A 16,938-nucleotide genomic window follows, 5' to 3' on the forward strand; every position below is an offset into this window, starting at 1 on the left:
GTTTGTTTTGTTTTTCCTACTTTCAGATTTACAGGTGGGATAGGTGGCGCAGCTTCGAATAACAGTAACGGACGAACAGTAACGTCCAGGGTTATTGGACTTGAACATCAACTGGATTTCATGTGGCGATAAACTAGGGTACATGACATGCGCATGAGAAACTTGAAGGTGAGGAGTTGTTCGCCCTACATTTCCTACGCGTACCTGAAGGCACCACACTTGTTGAAGTGTCTCCGTGCATCATGGTATGAGTTATCTATTTAACAGAGATAAAGTTTTGTACACACTTCACCAGCAGATGGTGCGCTTCATACTTTAGCCCGCTGCATTCAAAGGCAGTAACGTTACCGGATGAATCATATTTCTGATTCGTGAAATGGCAAACTTAAGCTGAATTAATTAGTATCTATGTGACTTGACTGAAAAATAAAAAGACTGCTGAGAACTTATCCGCATGATTGAATACAAAGTGTAAACGGGGAGATTTCAGGCTCCGCCGTGGATCGCCATCTATACAGCGCCTGTCCGTGCACAGGTTGCACAGGCTGCACAGCACATCCATCTGTACCCAGAGGAGGAGCGGAGAGGCAGGGCAGCGGGTCTACGACATGGCGAAAGAAGGAGCAGATATGACGGAGGAGACGCAGTACATGATAGACACAAATGTCGGGAAAGAACCAGTGGAAAACGTGGAATCGTCGGGCGATGCTAAAGAAATGCGAGCGGTCGTGCTGGCAGGTTTTGGAGGTCTAAACAAACTCAGGGTGACCAAGAAGGCAATGCCCGAGCCTCAGGATGGTGAAGTGAAGATACGCGTCAAAGCATGGTAAATATAAATATCAGTTTTATACATTTCATAGGAACTTATGGATTGTGATGTGCTATGGCCTCCCTGTTGCGCCACCCACCCCCCTTTACTGTATTTCTGACAATGAACGCTGAATCTTTTTGGAATATCTCGCAGTCATGAAGCCACAGGTCTTTTCTCGCGCAGGAGGCTATATCACGCTCATACCAAGCAAACACGAAGAGCAATCTGACTGTTGCCAGCCAAGCCAGTATTTTTTAGGCAGATTTAGTCATTTTAAATCATCATTTTTGTTTATTGGCTGCATTTACAAAGTATTGACCAGCAAAATATTACTGCTGTACCAATGTAAGCCAGTGACTTATTGCTTATAATGACATAAATACTTCTTGGCTATCCCTAAATCTCTTGTTATAAGTATTTGTATTATTTGTTTAATAGCTGTCAGTGGTTAGAGACAGTTCCGATGCATGGCTTCCATTCACATATAAGATCAGAGGGATTTAATGTCAACAAACTGTAAGGTCCTATTTATTCTTTGTTGCAGTGGCTTGAATTTCTTGGATCTGATGGTACGTCAGGGGACTATTGATAACCCTCCGAAACCTCCTCTTGTCCCTGGGTTTGAATGCTCTGGAATAGTAGAGTCGGTAGGGGAAAACACAACAGGATTTGAGGTTAGTGGCATTAAGAATTGTAACTCTGTCATGCTGGCGTGTATGAATGAATGTTGTCAGATGCTAAGCAACCAAATCTGCATTTTACAAATCTAGAAACGTGCTAAAAACCCAATTTAAATTAAACAACTATAGTGCCACATGATTGTTTCACATTAGTGTCTGCCTGTCATCTGGCTACTCTGACATGTTTCTTTCAGATAGGAGACAGAGTTATGGCTTTTGTCAATTACAATGCCTGGGCAGAAGTTGTTTGCACGCCGGTGGATTTTGTCTACAAGATGCCAGAGGAAATGACTTTTGCTGAGGCTGCTGCATTCTCCCTGAACTTTGTGGCTGCCTATATGATGCTCTTTGAGGTTGCCAATTTGCGACAGGGGATGTCAGTGTTGGTACACTCAGCAGGAGGTGGTGTAGTAAGTCCATTTCTTTTATGACTATTGCACAACCACACAACAGTAACTGACTGCTTCATACCTACCATTGGAACGGTTTATTTCCTGTTGATGCTTAATAACTGCTGTTTCTGACTGAATTCTTACTTTAACGTCTTAAACTGCCTTTTGAATAATTGAAGGTTTGGAATGACTGAAATAAAGGCTTAATAAATCCAAAAACTTTGTTGTTATAACTAACTATTTAATTATAATTTGTACAATGTATATATTCTACAACACTATATCTCAATTTCTGTGAATGTTTGATTATTGTTTCATGGTGTACCAACTGTCTTTGTGTGATCTTGGTATATTTGAGTTAAACCCCTGAGTTCTCAGGCATTGATAAATTGTTGCAACTGTTTGTTATTTTCAGGGTCAAGCCGTGGCTCAGCTGTGCTCAACTGTGCCTAATGTGACTGTGTTTGGGATCGCCTCATGTTTCAAACATGCAGCCATCAGAGACTCTGTGACTCACCTCTTTGACAGAAACGTTGATTATATGCAAGAGGTGAAAAAGTAAGCATGACAAGTTTCTCCTTATTATGATTGAATTGAAGCTGAATAGTCTGTTTTTAGTTCCTCATTGTGTATTTTTGCAACAATAATTTCTTCATGTAAAAAAAATAATAATTTCACGGCATCATCAGGCATGTATTTTATACATGTGCACTATTGTGATGACGTGGACCTTACCGAGTGAAGAGGGCTGTGCAAGGAAGCAGATGTTACCTGTTGCCTTATTTGGTCTTGTGTGGCCGTGGTCCCCATGGCAACTCAAGGCTCATCTGAGAGAGAGCAGCAGCATTGTGTAGGGCGGCGGTCTGCACTGGAAATGTGGAACAACTGAGCCAATTAGGGCTGAGCATTGATGCCCTACACATTCCATTCAGTAGACCGCACGCCGTCAGCCAGTTTGCACTACAAAGAAAACACCTTGTAGCAAACACTGCCTGAGATTTCATGTAGTATGATGCAGGTTTACTACTATTATGCTGTGATGTTAAATCGGTTTTTTGAAGCTTTTGATGATTTAGAGAACTTCAACACCACGCTGCCTCCTTTGGGCTACCATATGCTATTGAGTCATTTAATCAGGATACATGCACCACGCATGAAACATGCTGTATGATTATATTTTTGAGGTTATAGTATATAGGGAATCAGATTTTTATTTTCACGAGGACTGATTGTTTCATGCTTTCTGCCTACATATCAACAGTGGTAGTGGATTATTATGTCTTTCATCTCTCTGGCCCACACATTCTTCTCAGGATCAAGAGCAAAGTACAATTAAATTAGTCTTTTTACAAAAGGCAAAAACCATGGGAATCACAAGACCACCAAGCAGTTTAGCCAAGCAGGTGTCCAGGGCCACAAGGCAGAAGGTAGTGGTCTTGATTATAACATGCCGTTCATTCTTTCTTATCCGTGACTTTAATGGGTCTCATTATGGCAAACTTTTTTGTCTGATTGATTCTGTGTGCGAGCATTAAACTTTGTTGTTACATGCATGTTGCTGATGAGGAGTGATGTGGGTATTGCAAAACAAGTTCTTTATAAGGAAACTGTAGGAGTTTTTTACTGTAGTCAAAAGTAAAAAATCGTGGGTTGTACTGCAACTTTTTCTCAGAGTAATACCCCAGAGAATCAATGCTCATAACTTATAAATCCATGATTGGATAAAAACTGAAGCTGCACCACAGTATGACTCACAGGCTGAATATAGAATTCAGTTTTGCACTTTTGCTTTAGGTGCTCACAGTCGTAAACAAGGTAATACGGCCACATTACTGTAAATGTATGAAGCTGACCTCAGATTGCACTTTATCTCAGCTGAAAGCTGAAATGGTTAGTTGATCAACTGAGTAGTCGATAGACAGAAAAGGAATCTGCAACCATTTAAGGGCTGCAACTCATTTTCTTTACAGATTAATGTTCATATTAGTTGAACATAGAATGTCAAAGAATTGTAAAAAAAACAAGCATTGTCTGGTTCCTGATTCTCACATGTAAGAATCAGGAACCAGGGAATGCTTGTTTTTTAATCTTAAAAATGACTCAAACTATCAATTATCAAAATAGTTGCCAATAATTGTCTGTCAGTCAACTAGTCATTTAATTGACCAATTAACTAAGACATTAGCTTGGGCTCTGGGAAACTGTATTGGGCAAATATTTTTTACATGTTGACATTAAATGGACCAAACAAATAACTGGAAAAAGAAGCATTAGTTACAGCTTTAATGTTCAAACTAAATAATTAGTAAATTAGATTATAGGAATAATTCTTTCAGTGAACTTAAGCTTTGCTTTGTTCTTGATGTTTTAGGATTTCTCCAGAGGGAGTAGACATCGTGTTGGACTGCCTGTGTGGGGACAACACAGGGAAAGGCCTGACTCTGCTGAGGCCTTTGGGAACCTACATACTCTATGGTGGGAACAAGACTTATGTTTACTATTTAGTACTTTCATAGCGAAAGTAACTAAATTTGCATTGTATTTGTGTGTAGTCAAACTGTAGTCGATTTGCTTTAAATTGATATTAGCAGTCAAAGGAATTGGCCAACATTTTGGCAACACACTTATATGCTCTCTTGCCGAGGGTTATATGGAATGATTGGTACCACTCTCACATCTGTCCATCAAATATGAAGCTTGAGCCAAGAGACAGATAGCATAGCTTAGCATAAAGACGGGTAATAGGGAATCAGTAAGCCTGGTGATAACAAGACTTCAGGAAGTCATTGCTCCAGGACAAGAAAGGGTCTGGCACATAAACATCTTTAAAACGGTGAATTGAAGATGTTGTTACCTTTGAAGAGTCTCTCTGCTCAGCTAAGCTAACTATCCCTTTGCTATATTTTCATCTTTAACAGACAGACATGTCTGTTAAAAATGTATTGGTACTCTAACCTAATTCTCTGCAAAAAAAAAAAATAGTTCCCATAATATCCTTTTATTACATTAAAGACAAGTCTTGCATTAATTTATTGTGTTGGCAGCCGGACTGAGTTTGAGATAGTGAGGCTCACTTGAATACTCCATCCATAAACTGCAAATTAAATGTATTGTCCTTCACAGCTACTATACTTATCTGATCTCTGTTAATTACTTCAGTTTGTGTTAAGCCTCATGAATCAAGTAGAAGCATTAGAGGGAGATTAATTCATTCATTCCTCAGTTCATTAGTTTTAGTTATATTGATTATGTGCAAAGGGATGCCTTCACAGATCTAAGGGTCTAAAGGTGCCAACTGTTCCTTCCCCACCTTCACCCTTCATGCAAGGCTGCCTGTTATTGACAAGTCACTTCTGCCCAGCATTTTGCACAGCATACAGCAATCCTTTTATTTTTGTTTTTTCAGGCGCGTCAAACATGGTAACTGGGGATACAAAGAGTTTCTTCAGCTTTGCAAAATCTGTGAGTCAGAGATGCAGTCTATTATCAATAATTGAGGGAAACAATACTACCCAATGAACATTTCATAATTTCATGGCAAATGAAACACACAAATGAGTCCCTCAGGATGAACGTGTCTCTCTGTGTTTATTTTCTTGTTCTCCAGTGGTGGCAGGTGGAGAAGGTGAACCCTATTAAACTATACGAGGAGAATAAAGTCATAGCAGGATTCTCGCTCCTCAACCTTCTCTTCAAACACGGGAAATGTAGTCTTGTAAAATCAGTGATGGACAAACTCTTGTGTCTCTATGACCAAAAGAAGATCAAGCCGGTTGTGGACTCCCTATGGGCGCTGGAGGAGGTAAGACCCTGGGGTGATCAGAGGGTGTAAGACAGTGAATGAAGTCAATGATGAGAAAATTAAAAAATATCTAATTACAGTGGTTATATAAACGGAGATTCCAGGTTTAAAATTTAAGCGAAGATTTCATGCAAACATCTTGGACAGCACATATTCTGTGGTTTGTTACTGCTGCTTTCTGTGGGACGTTGTCAGCTGTTGGACATCATCTGTGGACATTCATCCACAGATGGTGGGTAGGTTGTATCATCCTGTTTCACAATTATTTCACACCAACACAAAGCCCGACAGGCCATACTGTACATCAATCACTTTACTTACTACAAGCTCTTATAACTGTGGTTATTCCATTTCTGGGGGATCTTTGTACAGTACATCTATCCTTCCCAAACATATTCTAATCACAATAGCTACTTTTCACATAGCCCTTAACAAGTAGTAGTGCAATGTGTGCTTGCTTAGGTCTTGATCTTGGCTCAGGACACAACAAGTACATCTGTTGCAGTCCTCAGTATCTGTGTGTCGGCTGTTTGATGCAGGGTTGAAGCACTACGACCATAACTTTCGGTCCTTTCAGACACAACACGGTTTGAGGTGCACTTGCTGCTGGCTTCAGCGCACATCACAGCACAATGCGCCTGAAGTTCCACCAGGTCGGTGCAGCGTAACGCCTTTGTGGTTGGTCGCAAGCCATTAGAAATAATGGGTTTCAGAGCGCAATGGTGATGTTGTCGTGTTGTGTCTGAAAGGGCCATTACTGGTAAATTAAATTTACAAGAACCTTTATTGGACCATTATCTCTTCACATCCCAGGTGTTACCCTTGCCTAAAGAAAAACTCTCTACCTGCAGGCCCTACAGTGGACAGGACACAGGAGGATGGTAGAAACATCTAAATCTTATGTCTTGTTGGCTATTTTAGTATCTTTTAGGACATCCCTCATTTGGTCGGATCATAAACACAGCAAAAAAGTTGCTACTGACCATTTTAATGGCTCTACACACCCATAGTCCAGTTACACAGATGTGTTCACGTATTTGCCTGATATGACATGTAAAAAAATATCGGTGAAATAGGTTGACTAAATGTTTATTCTGGGCAGCAGGAAATACTTGTCCATAACCTTAATGAACCATAACTGTAGAGTCAAAAGGATAAAAGCCACTGTCTGTGGTAATGAGGTTAATCTCCATTTCCAGTCGCTCTATATTAGTGTGCTTATGGTCCCATTAAAACTTAAGCTACAGCCATTTCATCAGCATAACATTTTATTTGAAAGCAATTTGCCTGATTGTTCCCATCAGTGATATCAGAAGGCATCTAACACATCCTTACATACCCTCTTTTCAAGTAAGTAAAAGTTTGGAATTTGTTTCCCACCCAAAAATGCTTCAAGAATTCAGGTAGAAGTTGAGGCAGTGCTGTTAACCCATCACAAGAAGCTGATAACAAGTCATTCTGAGCTTTGTAGCTACAGTCAGAGAGATAACAGGTTGATGAAATGATCTTTATTTCTCATGGGAAACTGCCCCGGTACTGCTTGTCATTAAACTTTGGCAGATTTGTCAGGCCATTCACTGGAACCATTGCCCATGAAGAATCTCATTAAAGGGGAGGATGGCGTGGGATGTAGTGTCAGGGGCACATCCTGCCTCATTTGTTCATATGCCAGGACGGAGAATTCAGAGGGCGTTAGTTTGTTGTTGACCACTGCAAACCTTTTTTCTGCAATGAAAAGTTAGAGAATGTGTGACCAAAAGAGAATAACTGAACCACCAGCAGTTTTAGTTTGGAAAAAAAATGAATCTGTCTCTTTCACCTCGTAGTCCTAAGGTCAATGCTATTTAGGATACTGAAAAAATAAAATGAAGCCTACATGCAGTATCTTGCAGATATTGTTTTAAAGTATCAGGAAGCCCCATTACACCTACAATGCAAGTGAATCTTACCCCCCCTTGCTACCTAGCAGCAAAGTGCTTGACAAGCTGCTGACCTATTTTGCTCTTGGCTTGATTTGGCTATTTCTTTTAACAAATGAATGCTTGTGACACAATGGTGTCCAGACAAAGAGGCACAATCAGTTGTCTGTTTGTGTGGACTGCAATGAGAAAGCAAGATATGGCATTCTGAGTAATCTTTTGTGATGTGTAATTTTTATCTTTGCAACAAGTGAGTCAGACAAGCTTTAATGAGCAGCATTAGTGTTTCATTGTTTACAGGTTTTGACCTGCAGGTGTGTTTGTTGGACGTAGAGATTGTTGTTAGACATAGTTGAGGAAACGTCACAGTAAATTCACTGAGTAACTGCATTATTTCCCTGCACATGCAAACCATGTAGGCTCCACCATGATGTGATCATTGGGGCGCTCTACACTGATGGCAGATTGAAGCTTTGTTGTTGAGCTGGAGAAAATCAGGAAAATGATTGCACCTGCTCCACCACTCCCATTCCACCACCGCGCAGCTTGAAGCAATCAGATTGCTGATGATCAACAATATGGACCGAAGCTCTGATTTTCTTAAGCTGATCAGAACTGGTCAGATCGCACAGCCTTTAAAGATTTGACATATGGTCTTACTCAGTTGTGTTCACCTAGCAGTAGTAGTTGGGATAAGATTTGAATTTGAACAAAATGTCAGCTAATAAAACATATTTTGGACAGATGTTTCAACAGACTCCCTGGTGACGGAAGCCTGGCCTTCATTTTGAGTGTAGCGTGATTAAAAGCCCTGCCTGCACTCTCTCTCCTGTTAAAGTGTTTGCAGACCATTTAGGTGTTAGGAATACTGTTGTTCATCAGCATAACACACTTGATGAGTCAGTCATGGTTCAATCTTTATTTCTGAAAGAAACATAATTTCTGCATTACTATGCAATGTTTCAATTACGTTATTTTAAATGTATATGTTTCCGCCTCCATAGACAATGTTTGAAAAAGGGGTGAGTGGTGTAACACTGTGTTAGAACAGTGTGTCTTGTTGGCAGAGGTTTATGTCTAATGTTCCATTTAAGTATTCAATAAATCATCCTTATGACAATTCATATAGTTTTGAATATAAGTTTCTTTTCATACTTCATTCATACTCACATAAATTAAACAAAAATAAACATCTCTATCTGGATATTACATCTTTTCAGAGATGAGGACCTTATTATGTTGGTGTAAGCTTTTTCAAGATAGGGAATATTAAAGTAATTAGTTTTTGCAGGATGCGACTCACTTTAACATTGTATGGGACGTCATTTATTACTTATTAGAGCCCACGTTAGGCGGCGTCCTAAAGCTGGTAAATCAAATCTCCAATGCACGATAGAGCTTACATTGTCCCTGCAATCATGAAGCTGTGAGCTTCAAATAAACCTTCTAGGGACTGTTCTACAGGCAGTAAAGTGTTCAGTGTGACGTCAACGTAGCCCAGCAGGATGAGTCAGCAGCATTCAGTTTATTAAGGCGATCAACTTTTCTCACAGAGCAAGTTTAGATTATCGCTGCTCTGAGGAAGTGGGCTTGTGTCTGTAATGACCGGGAAATGATTGCAAATGTGACTTTGTGTGGATTCAAAAGACGACAAAAGAAGTTTGTCAGCAGGTGCTTTTAAATGTTTTTTGCAGTGTTACAACGGGCTTCCTGTTGGAGAGCTTTCATTGTTATTGTCATTCACCAATTTTATCAGCAGAAGTGAAATGGTTTTTGGCACCCTTGTTTCTTACACATGTTACAGCTCAAACTATTAAAAATGTTTTACTGTTTGGTTTTACTGGGCGCTTCGTGTTTTTCTATGAAATGACTTGGACTTAGATGTACCAGCCTAATACTGTTTAAAAACAAGAACTTGAAGAACTTCTCTGTTAGTATAAAATAGTCGTGCTTTTTTATGTCAGAAAAAGAGTCATTATTTGATGAGATTTCATTTGTGATATCACAGTCGATGTATGTATGTATGTTGCTGTTTGTCACTAGTTCTGCTTGTTGAAAGTGAGTTATTGTTGTGTTTTATTCTCAGGTAAAAGAGGCCATGCAGAGAATCCATGACAGAGGCAACATAGGAAAACTCATTCTGGATGTTGAGAAGTCTCCCACCCCTCTGGTAATATTTTGAATGTTTTTTTTTTTTTGTAATTAATCGTAGAAATAAAGTATAAGGATACATTAATAGGCAGGTTACGCTCTTGATCTGAAGTGCAAATCTACAAAGATTTATAATTGTCACACCGATTTATGCAACAGCACTTTACATCTTTTTCAGTAAGATTACAGTAATTATTAGATGACATTGATGGTTGAGGGTACATGACTAACAGGAAGAAGAGAAAAGGAGAAGGTGGCAATCAATTGGCAGGTATAAAATGACGCACATCACAGAACCATTTTGGGGGAGTTACAATAACTTATAGAAGCAAATATTAGTCCCTTGTTTCTCTGATCTTATTTTTTTTGCCGATGTAGAGCTCATTTTTTAAAAACATCTTAAGTAAAAATGCTTCTCAGAAACCCTGTAACATCAGATTTTCTGATCTATGTGCTTAATTAACGACACAGCTAATTTACTGGCTGACACGCTGTGCAATTTTTGTTGTTGATAAATAGTTACATTTGAAATTTCTGATGCCTCCAGCACATTTTCAGGTCCAGTCAGGGTCATAAGGAGGCAGTGAGTAGGATTTCTTCCTGTTTTATAGCAGTCGTTTCCATGGTGATATTCACATCAAACCTAGAAATGATTATATTCCATTAGATATTGAGACATGTATTGAAAGTATAGACCCTGTATACAGCTGACCATTAGCATTAGAGGACACATTTACATATTTGCTGTACCACTTGATGTCACATCACATATGTGTGTTCACCGCTGTTTCTCTGTATCGGTAGCTCAGTATACAGTTAATGACAGCTGCATAACACTTCACCACTAGATGGCCAGCGACAGCACAGAGACCAGTGAGGCAGGAGAGGAAGAAGAGGAGCCAGAGGGCGACAACGACAGCAAGGAGCGAATGCCCTTCATCCACTGAACAGGTCTAGAGACTGCAGAGGCTGCACAGATTCACCAGAGGAACACAACCACACACGCGTGTTGTGCAGTACGTGCGTATGTATGTATGCATGTGCTGTATGCATGTACGCATGAATGGATATATGTACAGTATATGTTTGTGCCTCTTGTCTGTTACCTATTGTTTATCAGCTGATTGGTCAAGCAAAGGTTTTGGGTAAACCAAGACAAACAACATGTTTGTCACCCAGGCAACAGATGAAAGTGCCATTCTCAATATAGTATTATATTATTTACGGTATTAAGAAGTCATGTCATGCTAGCCAATAATGTATCTGTGTCCATTTCACAATTAATTGCATCTGCCAACTGTTTATTAACTGAATGGGCATTAAAAACTGCTGGCTTGCTCTTATCACTTTAAGATTAGTACCCTTAAAAACAGATTTACTAATGCACACACAGGTCGTATACTATAACAAGCTGTGTTAACATTTCACAATATAGTGCTATTTGATTCTCACCTATCCTCAGTGATGACAGCTGTAAAAATGAAAGCAAACGATTGACATAAGTTTGAGAAAATGACGACTCCAATGTTTTGATGCTTCTGGCCAAGAGAGTGAATTAGTTTCTCATGTTACAACAGTAATGTGTAAGCTAGGAGAGCTAGAGAGGTCTGTGTGTAGATATTTGCATGATACTTAATTCTTAGGGGCCAACCTTGTGTGTTATGGGATCACCAGTGCCTTCAAGCTACAAATGAGCGTTTGATACTTGAAATGCTTTCTTTGTGTGAAGTTTGCATTGAACAAACAAACAAAATAGATATTTTTAACTGGAATACGAAAACAGATGCATAGACTATTAAAAACTTTTCCTCGTCTGATCATTTGTAGTGAGGAGAATCTACGGTGGCAACAGATCTCTGTTTATGTAGTAAGTTATTGTTTCCCTTTACACTGAATATTCAGAACTTTGACTTAAATACATTATAGATGACACCATACAGTGGTGCATTTATGGAAAGGTCACAAACATTTGATAAGAATATACTGTATGTAAATACAAGAAAACATGAGATAAATCACTGAATTGTGGATTTTCTTAGGCGGGATCATGAAGTGGTCAGTCAGGCTGTTTGTGGAGTCTCTGATCAAAGTTGTTTACTTGCTGGTGCCTCACAACAAAAGTGCCATACGACTCCAACATAAATTATTTTTACAATGAGCTGGCGTCTCAAAGAAGGGTTTGAGTAAAGCTGTCTCAGCACCGCTGTGTATTACTTTATTTAAGTCCGATGCCCTCTGCTTGACTCAACATCTGTGTGTTGTTAATGAAATGTAAGAGAAGAACGTCTGACAAGGAACAAACGTTCACGCTCACATATTCAAATGACTGATCTGTTTTTATTTTTTATTTAATCCAAGTAAAAACAAACTATTGTTTTCACTATTTCTTGGGCCTTGCTTATTCTGTGTATTTTATATCTGCTAGTCATCTGAATTATTTATTACTGTAGTTGAATTATTAAATTGAAGCCAGAGTACACATCAAAAAGTATTTTCTCAATTATAAAACAGTGACACAAGTCTCTCGTAATCATGCCATTAAAAAAATGTATCAATTTAGTATCACCAAAACCAACGCTACATGCTTTGAAGTAGAATAATAAACGCTGGAGAGACAAAAGTTGTAATGAGTGTACACAAGTGATGATTTAAGTAATTTTAGAAGTTGATTTCTAGACTTGGAAGTAAGGATAATGATGTGTAGACACTGTGGAAATAATTATAATTTTGATGCCTTTAATGTCAGGTCTGCTGTGTATGTGTGTGAGTGTGTGTGAGAGAGAGAGAGCGAGAGAGAGAGAGAGTGTGCATGTTTTTGAGTGTATGTATATTATCTTGTAAAAGAAAAACCCTGAAGTGTTTAGTACTGTAGTTTGTTCACAAAATCCCTTATAAACTCTTAACCTGTGGTCGTATATATTTTTGTCAAATTTTCTGTTTTGTACTTTCTTTGAGTACAGCTCTGTTTACTTGAATAAATTTATCTGCAAAGAATGCCGGGATTGGGTTTTAATTTATTTCGCATGAGATTCATATCGTCCCTTTCCTTTTTGTTTTTTTTAAGTTGTCTTTCTTCTCCTTAAATATATTATGTGAACATATGTATTTATTTTGAGCTTATGGAATCAGTGAGGAATTTTGGCTTCTATGGATTCAAATCACAAGTGAACTTGATGAGAACTGGAGATGTTGAAATGTTTTTCGCTTTACAGTACGCTTCAAAACATGGGCAATGGTACTAATAAGCTGCACATTCTGCACAATCCCTCCGTTTGGCACAAGGTGGCAACAAAGTCAGGGAACTTTTTAATTTTCTGCAGACAGTAGTTTAATGTTTCCGTGACACTGAACTAAGGGACTATGTGTGACAAAGGAGAAAAAAAGAAACATGCTGCTGTCTAATGATTAATGATTGTGTTCTAGCAGTACTCCATTGTACAACTGTTGACCTTTTTAAAGACGTTACCAGGCCACTAAAGCCAGAGCCAGTGCATGTGCTGTTACCAGAACTGCTGCAAACTAAGTTTTATTTGTACATCTATGTTTTTGGAATCTTAATCATGAATTATTGATTAAACCAGAACTATTGGCCGTTTTTATCTTCTCTAACTAGGAGTCCGGTGTTAGTTTTTGGTGTCTGCCTTGGGGTGGAATAAGAGAAAAGTTTTTTTAAAATGCAAACTAAACAAAGAACTTGGACTCCATACTATGCAATGGGTCTAAACTAAATACATGTTACATACAGTTCATTTTCAGATTCATTTACATCTACTGTATGTCACATCAAATACAAAAATAATGCTATTTTAAAGTATTCTTGCTAGAAAAAACCTACACGTTTAGAGGACTATCTTGGCATACATGTAGTATTGCAACTAATAAAACTATCAGAGTTTTCAATTAACCTCAATTGCTTAGAATATATAATTATTTGTATTATTATTATTATTATTATTATTATTTGTATTACTATAGTTAACAGGGGAGGAGCTAATGCTTAGAAATGTACAATTTAAAGTCAGTAAAATGGGAAAGATTCTTGAGCTAGTTTTGACAGCTGTATTTCTATACTAAGCCTGTATGCCCAAGGGTTTTTCTTATTTAGCTCCCCCTCCCATCTGTATACAACATCTCACTCTAAAAATAGCTTTGCACCCGAGCAAAGAGCTGCACTTCATCTGGTTTAATAAAAGCCTTGTTTTGAGAGATTATACAACTGCAAGCCTGTGTGATTGGAATATGTAGAAGTAGCAGCAACATTTACTCAGTCATATGTTTTTATGTACTCACAGTTGTATATGACCCTTAGTGTGTACCACTTAGTGTACATGAATCTTATATTTTACATCATTTGACAGTTATATGAAACCCAGGTGTGAGGTTATTTTTCACATGTTAAAAAGTGATTTGGAGTGTCCAAAACTGACATGGAACAGGGATGGAATGATCAACACACAAAAGCAGTCAACGAATTTCCAGTTTGTTTGTGAAATGAAAGGGAATACTGCTTAGTGCACCTTGTCCTAAGTAAATATTTATCAAAAGCCAGACACAAGGAAATCATTATTTGCCACTCCACCCTTATACCTCTCTCACCGCCTCCTGATGTTTGGACAAAAACATTTGGAGCCAATGCAGGCAGAGTATCCAAAAAGGCATACAGAGGGGTCAGTATATACTGAGCTGCCTGCAGTCGTTTTGGTTTCTTTCACGGCAGTACAAGGTGTGCTACTGTGTGCTGTCACTGTAGGATCCACTGGCCTCAGACATGGCTCGTCTAGTCCTCCCTGTCCTCCTCGTTCTTTGCTTCTCCTTGCTCCACTTCAGCTACAGCCGTCCATCTCGCACCAGGAAGGCTGTGTCACCCCGTCAGTCCGGAGGTAACTATGCACACAGTTCCTAAATAACATGCTTGCCACCCAGGCGTATCTGACCTGTTGCTCTTGCCTCTTCGTGGAGATGCAGCTGCAGAAGAAGATGAAGTGAGGTCCCAGCTTGAGAGGTTGTGGCAGGAGGTGAACTCACTGAAGGAGATGCAGGCGTTGCAGACAGGTACCGCCCTCACTGCATTAATGAAGATTAAAGACAGAGGGGAGGACAGTAATAGATTAGATTCATAAGCACTACTGCACTCCAGTATGTTTGTAAATAAATAATAAATATATTTTTGGACAATGGTTGGTTGATGATATTGTGATTTAAGGTTGCATTATAAATACGTTATGGTGCTTTTTCTCACTGTTATTTGTTATTTAAGCCAATGAGTCGCCATGAAAGAGTGTTGACTTGCTGAGAGAAAATATAAATAGATTTTGAAATTTTTAGTGTGTGAGTCACCAGCAGAGAGCAGCAGCACTCTTATCTTGCACAAAGGGAATAATGCGAGTGACACAAAGTATATAGAACATAAGAAACATGAAAATTATATTCTTGTAATTGAGTATATATATATTTTTATACTTTGAGTTGATCATATAAAAATACTATAAATGTATTTATTAATTTATTGTTGTTTATTATTTTTTATTATTTTCCTTTCTTGGCTAAACAATTACTGACTATTCAGACGGTGAACGCTCTCTGAGTTAATTACAATGGCTTCAGGAATTGCTACAAATTCACCAAATTAAAAAAATGGGGGATTAAAAAAATATTAAATTACAATTAAATTTTCTCATGTAAGTTAGTGCTTTGTGTTTTCAGTCTGTCTCCGTGGCATCAAAGCTTACAGGAAGTGTTATCTCACAATTGAGGAACCAAAACATTACCATGATGCAAATGAAGACTGCATTGCACAAGGAGGAACTCTTGCAACGCCACGGGACATGATGGAAAACAATGAACTAAGAGACTATGCAAAGAGGAGCGCTCCTGGATCCAAGGACTTCTGGATCGGTGTAGCAGACATCGTGAAAGAAGGCCAGTATGTTGATGTCAACAGCCTGCCAGTCAGCTACTTCAACTGGGACCGCTCCAAGAAGCAGCCCACAGGAACGAAGAGGGAGAGCTGCGTTGCTCTTTCAGTAGTTGCACAAGGAAAGTGGTACGACGAGGTGTGTCGCAGCCTCAAAAAGTACATCTGTGAATATGTTATTCCCTAATGGAGACAAATAGGTTGTTGACAACTTGATGATCATTTATGCAGGTCAGTCATTAAAAATGTGTTGTCAAATCTGTAGTTCATAATGGAAACATGACTTGTATTATGAAATTAATTTTACCCAAATAAATCTCTATGGTTATTAGGTTGCTAATTAGCTTTAATACACAAGCAACTGTTATCAATAGATAATAAGGTGAAAGGTGATTTCTGTTTGATAACAGATACATCAGCCTACTTTACAATTAGTCAAATCCTCAGGAGATGACTAAACCGCACAAGAAGTAAGAAATTCTGGATGAAGTTAAATAAACACAAATGTAAACTTTTGTTGTTTTGAAATATTTCATTTTGTGCATACACTTTTTATTCTCTATTACTTTTCTGCGTTAAGTCTAATTTCTTCATCATCAGTGTACTTAATATTTATAAATTTGTATTCATAAACACCCGAGAGTTCTCCAGTTTACCGCTTTACTGCTGATCACATAACAGTTTGATCTGAGCAAATGCGGGTGTAGTGAGTTACTCAAGGGTATCATATCAGTAATAGGAAGAGAACGGATGTTCAACCTTTGGCTACAACCTGACTATGAGGCCTGAGCAGCATAATGAAGCTCTGATGAAACTGGAGGTTGAGGCTCTTTAACCCCTTCTCACCCCAAAACCACATCTGTAACCCCAAACTTAACTGCAGTACTAACATTTAAAAGCAGACTCTCACATAAAAACTAAATTACATGAACTATATCTAGAGTTACCTTGACTTTGGAATGTGGGAGGAAACACCAAAAATAAACTTGAACAAACACAGAAAGAACATGCAAACATGCAGAAAGGGATCGTTATCCAACCTAGACCCTTCTTGCTGTGAGGTGAAAATGTGAAATATGCATGTGAAATAATGTCAGTTCATATTCTGTTTTAGTGTTGCATATTTCCATATCCCCCAAAAAGTAAGAAAAAAAAAAAAAGACATCGATCAAGTTGTGCAGATGACCAATGGAACCATGCCCATCATTCTCTCTCTGTCTCTGTTTCTCCCTCTATGTGTGTATGTATTGTATATATGTTGTGCACTCA

The 16,938-nt window shown here is 38.6% G+C and overlaps 2 protein-coding genes across 2 annotated transcripts; both read left to right on the plus strand.

The window, feature by feature from the left end:
- Positions 1-319: 319 nt before the first annotated feature.
- On the plus strand, positions 320-12,738 carry vat1l (vesicle amine transport 1-like). The gene is made up of 9 exons (XM_068731088.1): positions 320-826; positions 1,356-1,485; positions 1,686-1,901; positions 2,299-2,441; positions 4,255-4,358; positions 5,290-5,345; positions 5,491-5,685; positions 9,691-9,774; positions 10,604-12,738. The coding sequence occupies exons 1-9, from the start codon at positions 609-611 to the stop codon at positions 10,700-10,702; spliced, it is 1,245 nt and encodes a 414-aa protein (XP_068587189.1). The 5' UTR covers positions 320-608; the 3' UTR covers positions 10,703-12,738.
- Positions 12,739-14,282: 1,544 nt separating this feature from the next.
- Positions 14,283-16,159, plus strand: clec3a (C-type lectin domain family 3, member A). The gene is made up of 3 exons (XM_068730152.1): positions 14,283-14,635; positions 14,721-14,807; positions 15,459-16,159. Exons 1-3 carry the CDS (start codon positions 14,524-14,526, stop codon positions 15,854-15,856), a joined length of 597 nt encoding a protein of 198 aa, XP_068586253.1. The 5' UTR covers positions 14,283-14,523; the 3' UTR covers positions 15,857-16,159.
- The last annotated feature ends 779 nt before the right edge of the window (positions 16,160-16,938 follow it).

This window comes from Cebidichthys violaceus, unplaced genomic scaffold (genome assembly GCF_023349555.1).
Source record: "Cebidichthys violaceus isolate CVI_PGR_0920_01 unplaced genomic scaffold, fCebVio1.0.p SCAF_5, whole genome shotgun sequence".
Lineage (NCBI taxonomy): Eukaryota > Metazoa > Chordata > Actinopteri > Perciformes > Stichaeidae > Cebidichthys > Cebidichthys violaceus.